Below are 16450 nucleotides of genomic sequence, written 5' to 3' on the forward strand. Positions count from 1 at the left end.
ATGGAACTTCTTCTGTGAAACTCTGGCAAGTAAATGGTAAAACCCTGAATGAAAGTTTAGAAGGGATACAAGATAATGTGGGGAAAACTATGTTTGGAAAACTTCTTTTTTATTTTACACTTGTTGTCACCCCTGAATTTCATTCTGCAATACAAAAATTGCCGATCTCCTTGGGAAACAATACCTATATCTGTTGTGGTAAGATCTGTTACCCTTGGATACCGAGTAATGTCCAGGGCTGGTGCTATGTAGCCCAATTAGTGCCAATTATGGCAGCTATAGACCAAAAGGAACACCAGGTAAAAGCCAGTACATACCCAAAATACCAACTAACTCTGAGACAGAGAAGGGAAACCAAACAAGAAAAGGTAGATCTATTCTCTACAGGGGATAAGGTTTGGTCATGGTTTCCTACTTACACGGGATGGGGAATAACACTCATGAACAAAATAAATAATTACACAAACATTATTGATGATATACTGGAGAGGAACTCTAAGGACATAGGGTTGCTAAATACTGAGACCAGAGCTATTAGAGAACAGCTGGAGATGCAAGAATTAGCTATTGAAAGCATTAGTGCTGCTCTGACAGGTCTGTGTGAGATGACAGAGGATTATGAATGTTGTACTTGGATATATAATACCACAATGACTGTTCCAGATTATTATGAAATAATAAAGCAACACAGGGAACAGGTAGGTGGTTTAATGGAAGAAGCTAGAGCTATAGGAAAAGATGGATGGACTCCTCTTGATTGGTTAGGATCAGGATTTGGTTCCATCTTTTCATGGATGAAAGGTATCGCTGTAAGCATAGTCATGATATTGTTTTTTGTTTTATCTTTATATCTATGTTTTAAATGCTCATTATATTGCATTGCTAGAGCTACAAAGCTGCAAAATACAAATGAAGGTTATCTAGCTATGTACAAAAAGATGAATGAAGTAAAGAATTGAGATCATGTTCATGATCTTAGAGGGGATTGAAAGGATCTAGATAACTTCCATTTTGTATTATGTACGCCATTTTAAGTATTAAGTATTAAGTTAGCTTTTTGTAGAAATATTAGAAGTTTAATGAAACTGTTTTTGGTTGTTCAAGGATGTATCAACAGAAGCTAACACGACCCTGACAATGTCTTTGTCTGGCTGTTTTCCCAGAAAGTTAGCCAAAACAATTTGTACCAAGAAATGTATATGTCATGTTTCATGTAGTTAGCTCATGATGGAAAGTTACAAGTTACAGTTTTGAAACTCGCTCCCCCCCCCTTATTATTATCTGTAGTCTATATAATCTTATTAATGTCTAATAAACTTTGAACATCTCTGAACATAAGCTGTCGTGATTTCCGTGTTCAAGGGGTGTTCCCAGAATTCTGCTGATAAACCAGGAATCTCTCCACAGACCGGGGGTCTCTGAGGGGAAAAGAAAATCATTCCTTTCACAGGGCCCTTAATAAATATTCTCAGATTCCAACCAAGCACAGAAGGTTTATTATAAAATGTTTGAAATTTTGTCTGGATCATAATTATTTTTGGTATAACAATGAATATTTCTTACAGATTAGAGTAATAGCAATGGGCGCCAAGTTTGCCCCGAGTATAGCTAACCTGTATATGGCTAAATGGGAAGAGGAGTTTATTTTTAATAATCCCAGGAAAGAATTACGTATGTACAACAGATTTATCGATGATCTTACAATTATATGGGATGGTAATCCAAGCCTTTGACTCCACCTCCCCTGCAGCACTCTCCTATGCAAGTCTCATCTGGACCCACTCACCCAGACCCAATGGTCGTAAAGGTGGTGGGGTTGGTCTGCTCCTGTCACCACTGAGCACCTTCCGAGTCCTCCGAAACCCCCCCGAGTATAGCTAACCTGTATATGGCTAAATGGGAAGAGGAGTTTATTTTTAATAATCCCAGGAAAGAATTACTTATGTACAACAGATATATCGATGATCTTACAATTATATGGGATGGTAATCCAAGCCTTTGACTCCACCTCCCCTGCAGCACTCTCCTATGGAAGTCTCATCTGGACCCACTCACCCAGACCCAACGGTCGTAAAGGTGGTGGGGTTGGTCTGCTCCTGTCACCACTGAGCACCTTCCGAGTCCTCCGAAACCCCCCCCCCATCGTTCTCCTCCTTCGAGGCCCACTGCGTCCGACTTTTCTCTCCAACCCCCCTGAGGATTGCTGTGATCTACCGGCCTCCTGGACCCGTATCCGGCTTCCTTGATGACTTTTCCGCCTGGCTACCCTTCTTTCTCTCTTCTGAGCTACCCACCATCATCCTTGGAGACTTCAACATCCCTGTCAACATCAATAACCCAGCTACATCTCAATTCCTTCACTTAACCTCCTCCTTTGCACTCACTCAGTACATACAATCCACCACCGAATCTGATGGGAACATTCTGGACCTCCTCTTCTCCCATCTCTGCGCCCCCCACAACCTCACAAACACCCCCTTCCCTCTCTCTGACCACAACCTCATCACCTTCTGTCTCCTCGTCCTCAAACACCTACCCTCCCCAAATGTCAAACTATTACCAGCCGGAACCTCCGCAACCTGAACCCTGCCCCCTTCCACTCCGCAGCTGATCAACTTTACGACAGCATCCTTCCCCTGTCCTGCCCCGACCTGGCCACAACTGCCTATAACAACTCGCTGTCATCAGCTCTAGACTCGCTAGCGCCTTTAACCACACGAAGCATCAGACCCCGCCCGCTCAAGGCCTGGCAGACTGATCACACCAAAACCCTCAGTCACCCCAGTCATGCGCTGGAGTGACTGTGGCGCAAAACCAGATCCCAACTAGCGTTCACCCGCTCCAAATCTGCCTTCCACACCTACAACTCCTCCCTCCACGCTGCCAAACAAGCCTACTTTCTGACCCTCATCAAGACCCTCTCCTCCAATCCTCGCCGACTCTTCTCCACCTTCAACTCTCGCCACCCCCACCTCCACCCAGTACCTCACTCACCACCCTCGAGATTGCCAATCACTTGAAAAATAGGATTGACACTATTCACAAGGACATCGCTGCTGCTCAGACCTCCACCTCACCTACCTCCTCTCACACAGCAACACCCTCAACACCCCTCCCCCTTGGCCTCACCACTGTTCAGACCTCCACCCCATCTAACCCCATTGAACATCGCTCACACAGTAGCCCCCTCAACACTCCAATCCTTCGACCCGACCACCACTGAGGAGGTCACTAAGGTCTTCTCTGAAGCCCGCCTCACCACCTGCCCCCTCGACCATGTCCCCTCACAACTCCTACGATCTCCCTCCTCCTACATCCTACGCTCCCTCACCCACATCTTTAATCTCTCCCTCCCTGGCGCATTCCACTCCCCTCTGAAGCACGCACACATCGCTCCCATACTTAAAAAGCCCTCCCTGGACCCCACCGACCCGAACAACCTCAGACCTATCTCCCTGCTGCCATTTACATCCAAACTCCTTGAGCGCTTAGTCTATACTCGCCTAAGCTCCCACCTCAACGACAACAACCTCCTCGACCCTCTACAGTCCGGCTTCCGTCCCCTACACTCCACCGAAACTGCCTTACTCAAACTCTCCAACGACCTGCTAACCGCCAAAGCTAATGGCCACTATTCAGTCCTCCTACTCCTCGACCTCTCCGCAGCCTTCGACACAGTCGACCACCCTCTCCTCCTCAAAAAACTACACTCCCTTGGTCTCAGAGACTCCGCTCTCTCCTGGCTCTCATCCTACCGGTCACAACGCTCTTTCAGCATTACCTATAATGCTACCACCTCCCCCTCACTCGCCCTCTCTGTTGGGGTCCCACAAGGCTCCGTCCTCGGGCCCCTTCTCTTCTCCATCTACACCTCCTCCCTTGGCCAACTCATACACTCTCACGGCTTCAACTACCACCTCTATGCTGATGACACGCAAATCTATCTCTCGACCCCCCACCCCTTCAGTCTCCGCCCGAATCACCAGCCTACTGAACGACATATCAGATTGGATGTCGCTCCATTTCCTTAAACTGAACCTCCCCAAAACCAGCTCCTAGTCTTCCCCCCAGACCGCGCACCCCCCTACTGACTTCTCCATCACATACAACAATGTCACCATCAAGCCCGCCCCGCAGGCCAGAGTACTTGGTGTCATACTAGACTCCAACCTATCCTTCCAGCCCCAAGTCCAATCTCTAACAAATTCATGCAGACTCCACTTCCGCAGCATCATCAAAATCCGCACGTTCCTAACCCCAGAAACCACTAAACAGCTCATCCACTCCCTCATCATATCACGACTCAACTACTGCAACTTCCTCCTCACTGGCCTCCCTCACCACAGGCTATCCCCGCTTCAGTCCATCCTGAATACGGCTGCCAGACTCATCCACCTTACGAACTGCTCCGTTTCCGCCACCCCCCTCTGCCAATCCCTCCACTGTCCTCCACTCAGTGTCCTCCACCCCTCTCTGCCAATCCCTCCGCTGTCCTCCACTCAGTGTCCTCCACCCCCCTCTGCCAATCCCTCCATTGTCCTCCACTCAGTGTCCTCCACCCCCCTCTGCCAATCCCTCCACTGGCCTCCACTCAGTGTCCTCCACCCCTCTCTGCCAATCCCTCCACTGGCCTCCACTCAGTGTCCTCCACCCCTCTCTGCCAATCCCTCCGCTGTCCTCCACTCAGTGTCCTCCACCCCTCTCTGCCAATCCCTCCACTGTCCTCCACTCAGTGTCCTCCACCCCGCTCTGCCAATCCCTCCGCTGTCCTCCACTCAGTGTCCTCCACCCCCCTCTGCCAATCCCTCCACTGGCTTCCGATTGCCCAACGGATCAAATTCAAAATCCTAACACTGACGTACAAAGCCGTCCACCACACTGCCCCGAACTACATCACTGACCTAATATCCAATTACCGCTCAACACGCACACTCCGCTCCTCACAAGACTTCCTTCTGTCTAGTTCCCTGGTCTCCTCCTCCCATGCCCGCCTCCAGGACTTCTCCAGGTCGTCACCCATCCTCTGGAACTCCCTACCCCAACCCATCAGACTATCACCTACTCTCTTCTTCTTTAGGCGCACCCTGAAAACCCATCTCTTCAGGGAAGCCTACCCTGCCCCCTGCTAATTGCCGACCTCCTCCACTCTTCCTACCACCCCATCCCCCACAGCTATCTCCTCCTGTGCCACCATCCCCTCCCTCCTAGATTGTAAGCTCCAAGGATCAGGGCCCTCGATCCCCTCATGTATCACATTGTATTGGTATTGTTCTGTCACATGTTCTGTCCCCCTCTGTAATGTACAGCGCTGAGCGAACTATTGGCGCTTTATAAATACTGTATAATAATAATAATAATAATAATAATAAAGAAAATCTAGACAGTTTTTATCAAGGTCTAAACAGGAATGAAGATAACATTACCTTAAGTTGGAACAGAAGTTCAGATGTTATTAACTTTTTAGATATACAGATTAAGAAAGAGGGACATATTTTATACACAAAAATTAAAAAAAAAACAAAACAGATCGCAATGCATACATACCTATAAAAAGTTGAATAACATTCCAAAGGGACAGTTTATATGGCTGAAAAGAAAGGACACAGATTACAGGGAACAAAGTGAAATATTAAAACAAAGGTTTATAGATAAAGGATATAATCCAGATAATATTGAGAGAGAAAGAACAAGAGTGGGACAATTGGATAGAAATGTAATGCTGATTAATTAACATAAAGAAAGTATAGAAAATATTGAAGTACCAGTAGCCCTACAATACAACAGGCAATACAAAGCAGTGCAAAAAATGTATCTCTAAACACTGGGAGGAGTTTAAATTGGATAAAACACTTAAAAAACATTATCCCTGATAAACCGAAATATATATATTAAAAAGTGTCATGGAAACTTTCTATTACAGGTTGTCCTATAAATGTGTCATATATTCGTGTTATTCATATGTCTCTCGTGTGTATAATTAAAGCTCTGAAGGCTGCAATTGGGCCATGCCATGTACAATGTATGTATTACAGTACTCAGCTCGGTAATGGATGAGATGGCAGATCTGCGCTTATAGACTGGCGTGTATACCACCATTCGATGCGAATGCCGCCGGCGGTGGGCCGCGGGCCTGTATCCACATATCAGCAGCATAGTACCACATGGACTTTGTATAGCCAGGCGCCGGGCAGTGTGAACTCCGCGTGTAGGCTCATGTATATCTTACAAGCCGCTACCGACCTGAAACTGTATCTGGATGGATGTGTTTCAATAAAGATTGTATCGGGCCCATTCAGATAGAGACTGACACTGTTTAATCTAGGGGATGCTTGTACAGAGAATGGACATACTAGTAGGAGCTGATAGCATGTAAATGATGGGAAGCTTGCTCTCCACAGAGAGCTCACCAGGGGAGGGGAGGACTGGTTTGACTGGTTTTCAGTATAGATAAGAGGAAATGCTACACTCCAAACAGGATGTACATTCTGTGTATGGACACTCCCTATACATTGTTCTGTGGGAGGGGATTGACCTTGGGGGGCGTGTGTGTGCTTGTAATAAAACAAGAGTCCGGGGTTGGAGCCGGACACACAGAGTGAATTCCAACTGCAACCTGAGAGTGTCGTGTGATCATTCCTGGGTAACTGGAGCTCCATTTTCCCCACATCTCAACAGAGCTAAACCAGTTGGAGGCGCAGGAATCGTGGAGTTTAGCTGCAGTCACGGTAAGCGAAGTTCGCACAGCTTTATGGGGGATTACTGCGCATCCAACTGCGGACACTCATGGTAAGGAGAAACTCGTTGAAAGCAAATTTCCAAGACAAATTGGTAAAAAAAAATATCTTAGAACTGCCTAAATCAAATACTAATATGAGTTTCTTTCAAGGCGTAGGTTTTTACACATGTGGGAGATGCTATAGTTGTAGCCGGGTTAATAACAACCTGAGGCGGAGATAGACATTTTTTAATACTCACAATAATAGAGAATATAAGATAAAACATTTTATTTCATGTGATACGAAAGGGGTGATATATGCCCTGAATCTAATATACAAAAAGGGCCCTGAAAGAGCGTATTAAGGAACGTGGGTACAACATACATAGAGGGTATAAATATCACAACATTTCCGCCAATTCCATAATAAGGATGCTAGACAACTCTACAGTTTTGGGGAATTGAAAGACATAATCAGGGGCGGACTCACCATTTGGAAACTCGGGCACTGCCCAAGGGCCCGGGGTCAGTAGCCCCCCAAAATGTTTTTTGGTCAAAAACAATTTCCAAAAAATGTTGGTTTGCAGCGTTTTACAGCGTTAGAGCATTTTTACAGCTAACAAAACTCCTCTAGAAACCCACCCCAACCAAAAAAACGTCCCTGCCAAAAAACGTTGATTCCAGTCTGTGTGTGCATGTACACAGAGGAGAACATGCTGGGGGGTTAACTGGCTGTAGGAAAAAAACATCAAAAGCCAAAAACAGCCGCTGTAAAAACGTCCCGTGTGCATCCTAGATTGTAAGCTCCCAGGATCAGGCCCTCCTGACCCTCTTGTATTGATCTGTATTGTTGCTGTATTGTCTCCCGTTATATTGTACAGCGCTGAGCAAACTGTTGGCACCATAAATCCTGTATAATAATAATAATATAAATCCTGTATAATAATAATAATATAAATCCTGTATAATAATAATAATATAAATCCTGTATAATAATAATAATATAAACCCTGTATAATAATAATAATATAAATCCTGAATAATAATAATAATAATATTAAATCCTGTATAATAATAATAATATAAATCCTGAATAATAATAATAATAATATTAAATCCTGTATAATAATAATAATATAAATCCTGTATAATAATAATAATATAAACCCTGTATAATAATAATAATAATATAAACCCTGTATAATAATAATAATATAAATCCTGTATAATAATAATAATATAAACCCTGTATAATAATAATAATATAAATCCTGTATAATAATAATAATAATATTAAATCCTGTATAATAATAATAATATAAATCCTGTGTCATAATAATACACCCTGTATAATAATAATAATAATAATATAAATCCTGTATAATAATAATAATAATAATAATAATATTAAATCCTGTATAATAATAATAATATAAATCCTGTATAATAATAATAATACACCCTGTATAATAATAATAATAATATTAAATCCTGTATAATAATAATAATATAAATCCTGTGTAATAATAATAATATAAATCCTGTGTAATAATAATAATAATAATAATATAAATCCTGTATAATAATAATAAATCCTGTATAATAATAATAATAATAATAATAAATCCTGTATAATAATAATAATATAAATCCTGTATAATAATAATATAAATCCTGTATAATAATAATAAATCCTGTATAATAATAATAATAATAATAATAATATAAATCCCTTATAATAATAATAATAATAATAATAATAATAATATAAATCCTGTATTATAATAATAAATCCTGTATAATAATAATATAAATCCTGTATAATAATAATAAATCCTGTATAATAATAATAATAATAATAATAATAATAAATCCTGTATAATAATAATAATAATATAAATTCTGTATAATAATAATAAATCCTGTATAATAATAATAATAATAATAAATCCTGTATAATAATAATAATAATAATATAAATCCTGTATAATAATAATAAATCCTGTATAATAATAATAATAATAATAATAATAAATCCTGTATAATAATAATAATATAAATCCTGTATAATAATAATAAATCCTGTATAATAATAATAATAAAAAATCCTGTATAATAATAATAATAATAATAATAATAAATCCTGTATAATAATAATAATAAAAAATCCTGTATAATAATAATAATAATGATAATAAATCCTGTATAATAATAATAATAATGATAATAAATCCTGTATAATAATAATAATAATAATAATAATAAATCCTGTATTATTTTAATAAAAATAATAAAATATTAATATATTTCAAAAAGCGTATAATGACTTATAATTATGTGAGCGCCCATTTGAATGATTAATAAAGCTAATTTTTGAAAAGGATAAGGCACTATATACAGTATGTATTCTTTTGCATGATAACCATAAATATGGAGGATTAAAGAGGAGAGGTGGAGGAAATGCACAGACCCCTGGAGGACAGAGGGAGAAACCCCCATCCATCCATCCATCACACAAACAGGGATCAGCAAGTGCAGGAGACCCCCCCCCCCCCATGGGAAAAGTGCAATATTACAGTTCACCCATCTACCTGGAACAGGATTAAAGCACGAAAATTACCATCTTGTCCTCAAAAGGACACAACAGAGATTTTAGCCTTACTTAACGGTTTGGCTAAAACTGAGGTGAGCGCATAACTCAGCTACATACATTCAGATCAGAATCACGGGGTGGAATAAAATTGGAATTGTTTGATTTGAAGATTTGGACACTACATTGTGCATTAATATTCATCGCATTGTTTTTTTTATTTATATATGATGATATTTTATAAATTTTGAGTACATTTATGTCTTTGAGCACAGACTGCACAATAATATATTTTGGCACAGGTATAGAATTATTTATAATGATTGGCGCAGACATTTAACCATTTATTTATCTATTTATTTAACTATTTAAACACAAATATTTTTCACAAAGTTAATAATTTATTACAGGTGGAACGCGACACTTAAAATATTATTTAATAGCCAAGTAGCTGTTTGTAGATGTGATCTGTGTATATAATGTCGGTGGTCTGAAGGTCCAACAAGGAACATACTTAATGATTGGCACAGACATTTAAGCATTTAGTTATTTTTTAATTATTTATTTAAAAGACAAGTTACCGTAATAATTTATTACAGGTGGAGCGCGACACTTAAAATATTATTTATTAATCACTCTTGCAGAGTTATAGGGGTATGTGTAAAAAAAAGTGTCAGTGAACCACAATAATAGGAATTAATAATACTTTATTTTTGATTTAATTAACCACTTCGGCCGGACGGTGGCAGTGCGGGGTCGGGTAGCTGTTTATAAATGGCCTCCCCGCACCCTGCTTGTGCGCGCTCACTGGTAGCGCAGCACCGCAATCTGGTGCCACCAATTGTCGGATCATGGTCCTGATCATGTGATCACTGATTGGCCAATTAGTGATCACATGCAGAGTAGTAAGCAAGATGTCACTTCTGACATCATTGCTTACTACGTGTGAAATCTGTGAATGATCACTGAGATCACATGGTACAGGGCTATTCACAACAGCCTTGTACCATGTGACAAGCTGTGACGAATCACAGCTCACACAGTATTTCTCAATGGCTGCAGGAATGCAGCCAGAGAGAAGGAGAAATTATTCCTCTTACAGCCTTTATGGGTGTAAAAGCAATCAGTGTAAAAAAAAATATCTTCATCACCCCCCACAAGTAGTACAGTGTCACCATGGTGACCCCACACTGCTAGGGTGACAGTATGTAAAAAAAAACAACAAAAAAAAACATAACCAATAATATAAAAAATAAATGTATAAAAAAATGTTTAAAAATTAGAATTTTTGGTTATAAACTAATTTGGGTTATTTTTTTTTCTAAAAATATAACGGAATACATTTTGGCCAAGATTTATGATGAAATATTATTTATTTGCAAAATGTTATAAGAAAAACACTTTTTTCAAAATTTTTGGACTTTTTCATTTATATAGCAAAAAAAATAAAAATCCCAGCGGTGAATAAATACCACCAAAATAAAGCTTTATCTGTCTCAAAAAAAATGTTAAAAAATTCATATGGGTGCAGTGTTGCATGACCGCGCAATTGTCATTCAAAGTGTGATAGAGCTGAAAGCTGGAAATTGGCCTGGACAGGAAGGGGGGTAAAGTGTCCGGACTGGAAGGGGGTGAAAGTTTCCGGACTGGAAGGGGGGGAAAGTGTCCGGACTGGAAGGGGGTGAAAGTGTCCGGACTGGAAGGGGGTGAAAGTGTCCGGACTGGAAGGGGGTGAAAGTGTCCGGACTGGAAGGGGGTGAAAGTGTCCGGACTGGAAGGGGGTGAAAGTTTCCGGACTGGAAGGGGGTGAAAGTGTCTGGACTGGAAGGGGGTGAAAGTGTCCGGACTGGAAGGGGGTGAAAGTGTCCGGACTGGAAGGGGGTGAAAGTGTCGGGACTGGAAGGGGGTGAAAGTGTCCGGACTGGAAGGGGGTGAAAGTGTCCGGACTGGAAGGGGGTGAAAGTGTCCGGACTGGAAGGGGGGGAAAGTGTCCGGACTGGAAGGGGGGAAAATGTCCGGACTGGAAGGGGGGGAAAGTGTCCGGACTGGAAGGGGGGGAAAGTGTCCGGACTGGAAGGGGGGAGAATGTCCGGACTGGAAGGGGGGGAAAGTGTCCGGACTGGAAGGGGGGGAAAAGAGTCCGGACTGGGAGGGGGGTAAAGAGTCCGGACTGGAAGGGGGTGAAAGTGTCCGGACTGGAAAGGGGTGAAAGTGTCCGGACTGGAAGGGGGGGAAAGTGTCCGGACTGGAAGGGGGGAAAGTGTCCGGACTGGAAGGGGGGGAAAGTGTCCGGACTGGAAGGGGGTGAAAGTGTCTGGACAGGAAGGGGGAGGGGGAAGTGTCTGGACAGGAAGGGGGGGAAAGTGTCCGGACTGGAAGGGGGGGAAAGTGTCCGGACTGGAAGGGGGTGAAAGTGTCCGGACTGGAAGGGGGGGAAAGCGTCCGGACTGGAAGGGGGTGAAAGTGTCCGGACTGGAAGGGGGTGAAAGTGTCCGGACTGGAAGGGGGGGAAAGTGTCCGGACTGGAAGGGGGGGAAAGTGTCCGGACTGGAAGGGGGGGAAAAGACTCCGGACTGGGAGGGGGGTAAAGAGTCCGGACTGGAAGGGGGGGAAAGTGTCCGGACTGAAAGGGGGGGGAAAGTGTCCGGACTGGAAGGGGGGGAAAGTGTCCGGACTGGAAGGGGGTGAAAGTGTCCGGACAGGAAGGGGGAGGGGGAAGTGTCTGGACAGGAAGGGGGGGAAAGTGTCCGGACTGGAAGGGGGTGAAAGTGTCCGGACTGGAAGGGGGGGAAAGTGTCCGGACTGGAAGGGGGGGGAAGTGTCCGGACTGGAAGGGGGGGGAAGTGTCCGGACTGGAAGGGGGGGAAAGTGTCCGGACTGGAAGGGGGGGGAAGTGTCCGGACTGGAAGGGGGGGAAAGTGTCCGGACTGGATGGGGGGGAAAGTGTCCGGACTGGATGGGGGGGGGGGGGGGGAAGTGTCCAGACTGGAAGGGGGGGAAAGTGTCCGGACTGGATGGGGGGGAAGTGTCCGGACTGGAAGGGGGGAAAGTGTCCGGACTGGAAGGGGGGGAAAGTGTCCGGACTGGATGGGGGGGGAAAGTGTCCAGACTGGAAGGGGGGGAAAGTGTCCAGACTGGAAGGGGGGGAAAGTGTCCAGACTGGAAGGGGGGGAAAGTGTCCAGACTGGATGGGGGGGGAAGTGTCCGGACTGGAAGGGGGGAAAGTGTCCGGACTGGAAGGGGGGGAAAGTGTCCGGACTGGATGGGGGGGGAAAGTGTCCAGACTGGAAGGGGGGGAAAGTGTCCAGACTGGAAGGGGGGGAAAGTGTCCGGACTGGATGGGGGGGGAAGTGTCCGGACTGGATGGGGGGGGAAGTGTCCGGACTGGAAGGGGGGGAAAGTGTCCGGACTGGAAGGGGGGGAAAGTGTCCGGACTGGAAGGGGGGGAAGGTGTCCGGACTGGAAGGGGGGGAAAGTGTCCGGACTGGATGGGGGGGGAAGTGTCCGGACTGGATGGGGGGGAAGTGTCCGGACTGGATGGGGGGGGGGGGAAGTGTCCAGACTGGAAGGGGGGGAAAGTGTCCGGACTGGATGGGGGGGGAAGTGTCCGGACTGGAAGGGGGGAAAGTGTCCGGACTGGAAGGGGGGGAAAGTGTCCGGACTGGATGGGGGGGGAAAGTGTCCAGACTGGAAGGGGGGGAAAGTGTCCAGACTGGAAGGGGGGGAAAGTGTCCGGACTGGATGGGGGGGGAAGTGTCCGGACTGGATGGGGGGGGAAGTGTCCGGACTGGAAGGGGGGGAAAGTGTCCGGACTGGAAGGGGGGGAAAGTGTCCGGACTGGAAGGGGGGGAAAGTGTCCGGACTGGAAGGGGGGGAAAGTGTCCGGACTGGAAGGGGGGGAAAGTGTCCGGACTGGAAGGGGGGGAAGGTGTCCGGACTGGAAGGGGACATAGTAGCTCACAAGTGCACACACCTATTATTCAGCTCCGTGGCTCTGCTATGGGTCCCGATTGTCTCTCGGTGTATCGATCATTTACACGGACAAAGTGGAGAGGAAGGTCTTACAGGCAGAAGAGACCATGTTGTCCTATGATGTCATCACCTTTCACCTGTATGCCAACTGCAGAGGCTACTGAGGATGGTAGGAAGTATCTGACAGTAGATATGACCCTCGACACCCAAACAGAACTCAAGCCAGACCAAGAATGTTCCTTGTTGGACCTTTTCCTCAACACCCCCCACTCCAGGTACAAGGATAGCTTCTATGGATGGTGACACGTCTCCACTATGAGATCACTGTTGTCTCCTGCTGTATATAATCTGTGCATGCATCTGCTGTCCTCCTCGTCCTCTAATCCCACCCAGGGCGCCTAGGCCGAGGTCCCGGAAGAACATTGGAAAGCCAGACTGGAGGTTCTCATCTTCCACTCAGCTAGACAGTCCAGGAAAGCCTCTATACGTCTTTAGGACCCAATATAATGACCCCGTATAATGACCCCGTATAATGACCCCATATAATGACCCCGTGTAATGACCTCGTATAATGACCCCGTGTAATGACCCGGTATAATGACCCCATATAATGACCCCGTGTAATGACCCGGTATAATGACCCCATATAATGACCCCGTGTAATGACCCGGTATAATTACCCCATATAATGACCCCGTGTAATGACCCGGTATAATGACCCCATATAATGACCTCGTGTAATGACCCCGTATAGTGACCTCGTGTAATGACCCCGTATAATGACCTCGTGTAATGATCTCGTGTAATGACCCGGTATAATGACCCCGTATAATGACCCCATGAAATGACCCCGTATAATGGCCCAGTATAATGATCCCGTGTAATGACCCCGTATAATGATCCCGTGTAATGACCCCGTGTAATGACCCGGTATAATGACCCCGTGTAATGACCCGGTATAATGACCCCGTGTAATGACCCGGTATAATGACCCCATATAATGACCTCGTGTAATGACCCCGTATAATGACCTCGCGTAATGACCCCGTGTAATGACCCCATATAATGACCCCATCTAATGACCCTGTATAATGACCTCGTGTAATGACCCCGTATAATGACCTCGTGTAATGACCCGGTATAATGACCTTGTGTAATGACCCCGTGTAATGACCCCATATAATGACCCCATCTAATGACCCTGTATAATGACCTCGTGTAATGACCCCATATAATGACCCCATCTAATGACCCTGTATAATGACCTCGTATAATGACCCCGTATAATGACCCCGTGTAATGATCCCGTGTAATGATCCCGTGTAATGACCCCGTATAATGACCCCGTGTAATGATCCCGTGTAATGATCCCGTATAATGACCCCGTGTAATGACCCCGTATAATGACCCCATATAATGACCCCGTGTAATGACCCCATATAATGACCCCGTGTAATGATCCCGTATAATGACCCCGTATAATGACCCCATGAAATGACCCCGTGTAATGACCCCGTATAATGATCCCGTATAATGATCCCGTGTAATGACCCCGTATAGTGACCCCGTATAATGATCCCGTGTAATGACCCCGTGTAATGACCCGGTATAATGACCCCGTGTAATGACCCGGTATAATGACCCCGTGTAATGACCCCATATAATGACCCCGTGTAATGACCCCGTGTAATGATCCCGTATAATGATCCCGTATAATGACCCCGTATAATGACCCCGTGTAATGACCCCATATAATGACCTTGTGTAATGACCCCGTGTAATGACCCCATATAATGACCCCGTGTAATGACCCCGTGTAATGATCCCGTGTAATGATCCCGTGTAATGACCCCGTATAATGACCCCGTGTAATGATCCCGTGTAATGATCCCGTGTAATGATCCCGTGTAATGACCCCGTATAATGACCCCGTATAATGACCCCGTGTAATGATCCCGTATAATGACCCCGTATAATGATCCCGTGTAATGATCCCGTATAATGACCCCATGAAATGACCCCGTGTAATGACCCCGTATAATGATCCCGTGTAATGATCCCGTGTAATGACCCCGTATAGTGATCCCGTATAATGATCCCGTGTAATGATCCCGTGTAATGACCCCGTATAATGATCCCGTGTAATGATCCCGTGTAATGACCCCGTATAATGATCCCGTGTAATGATCCTGTGTAATGACCCCGTATAGTGACCCCGTATAATGATCCCGTGTAATGACCCCGTATAGTGACCCAGTATAATGACCCCGTGTAATGACCCCATATAATGACCCCGTGTAATGACCCCGTGTAATGACCCCATATAATGACCCCGTGTAATGACCTCGTGTAATGTATGCGTTATGATGTCACATATTTATGCTGCTTTATATTTGCTCAGAAAAAAAAAACATCCAAGCTTGAAAAACACTTAAAAAATGCACAAAAAAAGGTTACAATCACCTGAAAAATGCTCAGGTGTGAATGGGGACATAGAGTCATTCAGGAGAACACCACCAAGCCACGGGTTCAGGCATGTGGATGACACCCGAGTCAAGGTAACAACATGTGAAATACAAGATTTTGGTGAACACATGGAGGAGTATTAATAAAACAAAAATTCATAGCTGTCTGTCCATGGGGAAAAATCAAATGTTCTCCATTCCTCCATCACCTCCTGTCTTCATTCCTCCATCACCTCCTGTCTCCATCATCTCCTGTCTCCATCACTCTGTTACCTCCTGTCTCCATTCCTCCATTACCTCCTGTCTCCATTCCTCCGTCATCTCCTATCTCCATCACTCCGTTACCTCCTGTCTCCATTCCTAAATCATCTCCTGTCTCCATTCCTCCATCATCTCCTGTCTCCATCACTCCATTACCTCCTGTCTCTATACCTCCATCACCTCCTGTCTCCATCACCTCTTGTCTCCATTCCTCCATCAACTCCTGTCTCCATTCCTCCGTCATCTCCTATCTCCATCACTCCGTTACCTCCTGTCTCCATTCCTAAATCATCTCCTGTCTCCATTCCTCCATCATCTCCTGTCTCCATCACTCCATTACCTCCTGTCTCTATACCTCCATCACCTCCTGTCTCCATCACCTCTTGTCTCCATTCCTCCATCAACTCCTGTCTCCATTCCTCCATCACCTCCTGTCTCTATTCCTAA

The 16450-nt window shown here is 44.6% G+C and overlaps 1 protein-coding gene across 1 annotated transcript in view; it reads right to left on the reverse strand.

Moving 5' to 3' along the window:
- LOC149432654 (uncharacterized) overlaps window positions 1-16450 on the reverse strand; it is a gene marked incomplete at its 5' end in the record, with an annotated part of 98067 nt that overhangs the window by 70785 nt on the left and 10832 nt on the right. The window contains one exon of the mRNA XM_089665088.1: window positions 5545-5587. Within this exon, the coding sequence (XP_089521214.1) occupies window positions 5545-5587 (43 nt within the window). The remainder of the gene's footprint in view (window positions 1-5544; window positions 5588-16450) is intronic.

This window comes from Staurois parvus, unplaced genomic scaffold, assembly GCF_062004578.1.
Source record: "Staurois parvus isolate SC_StPar_1 unplaced genomic scaffold, SC_StPar_1.0 ptg002121l, whole genome shotgun sequence".
NCBI classification, from domain to species: Eukaryota; Metazoa; Chordata; class Amphibia; order Anura; family Ranidae; genus Staurois; species Staurois parvus.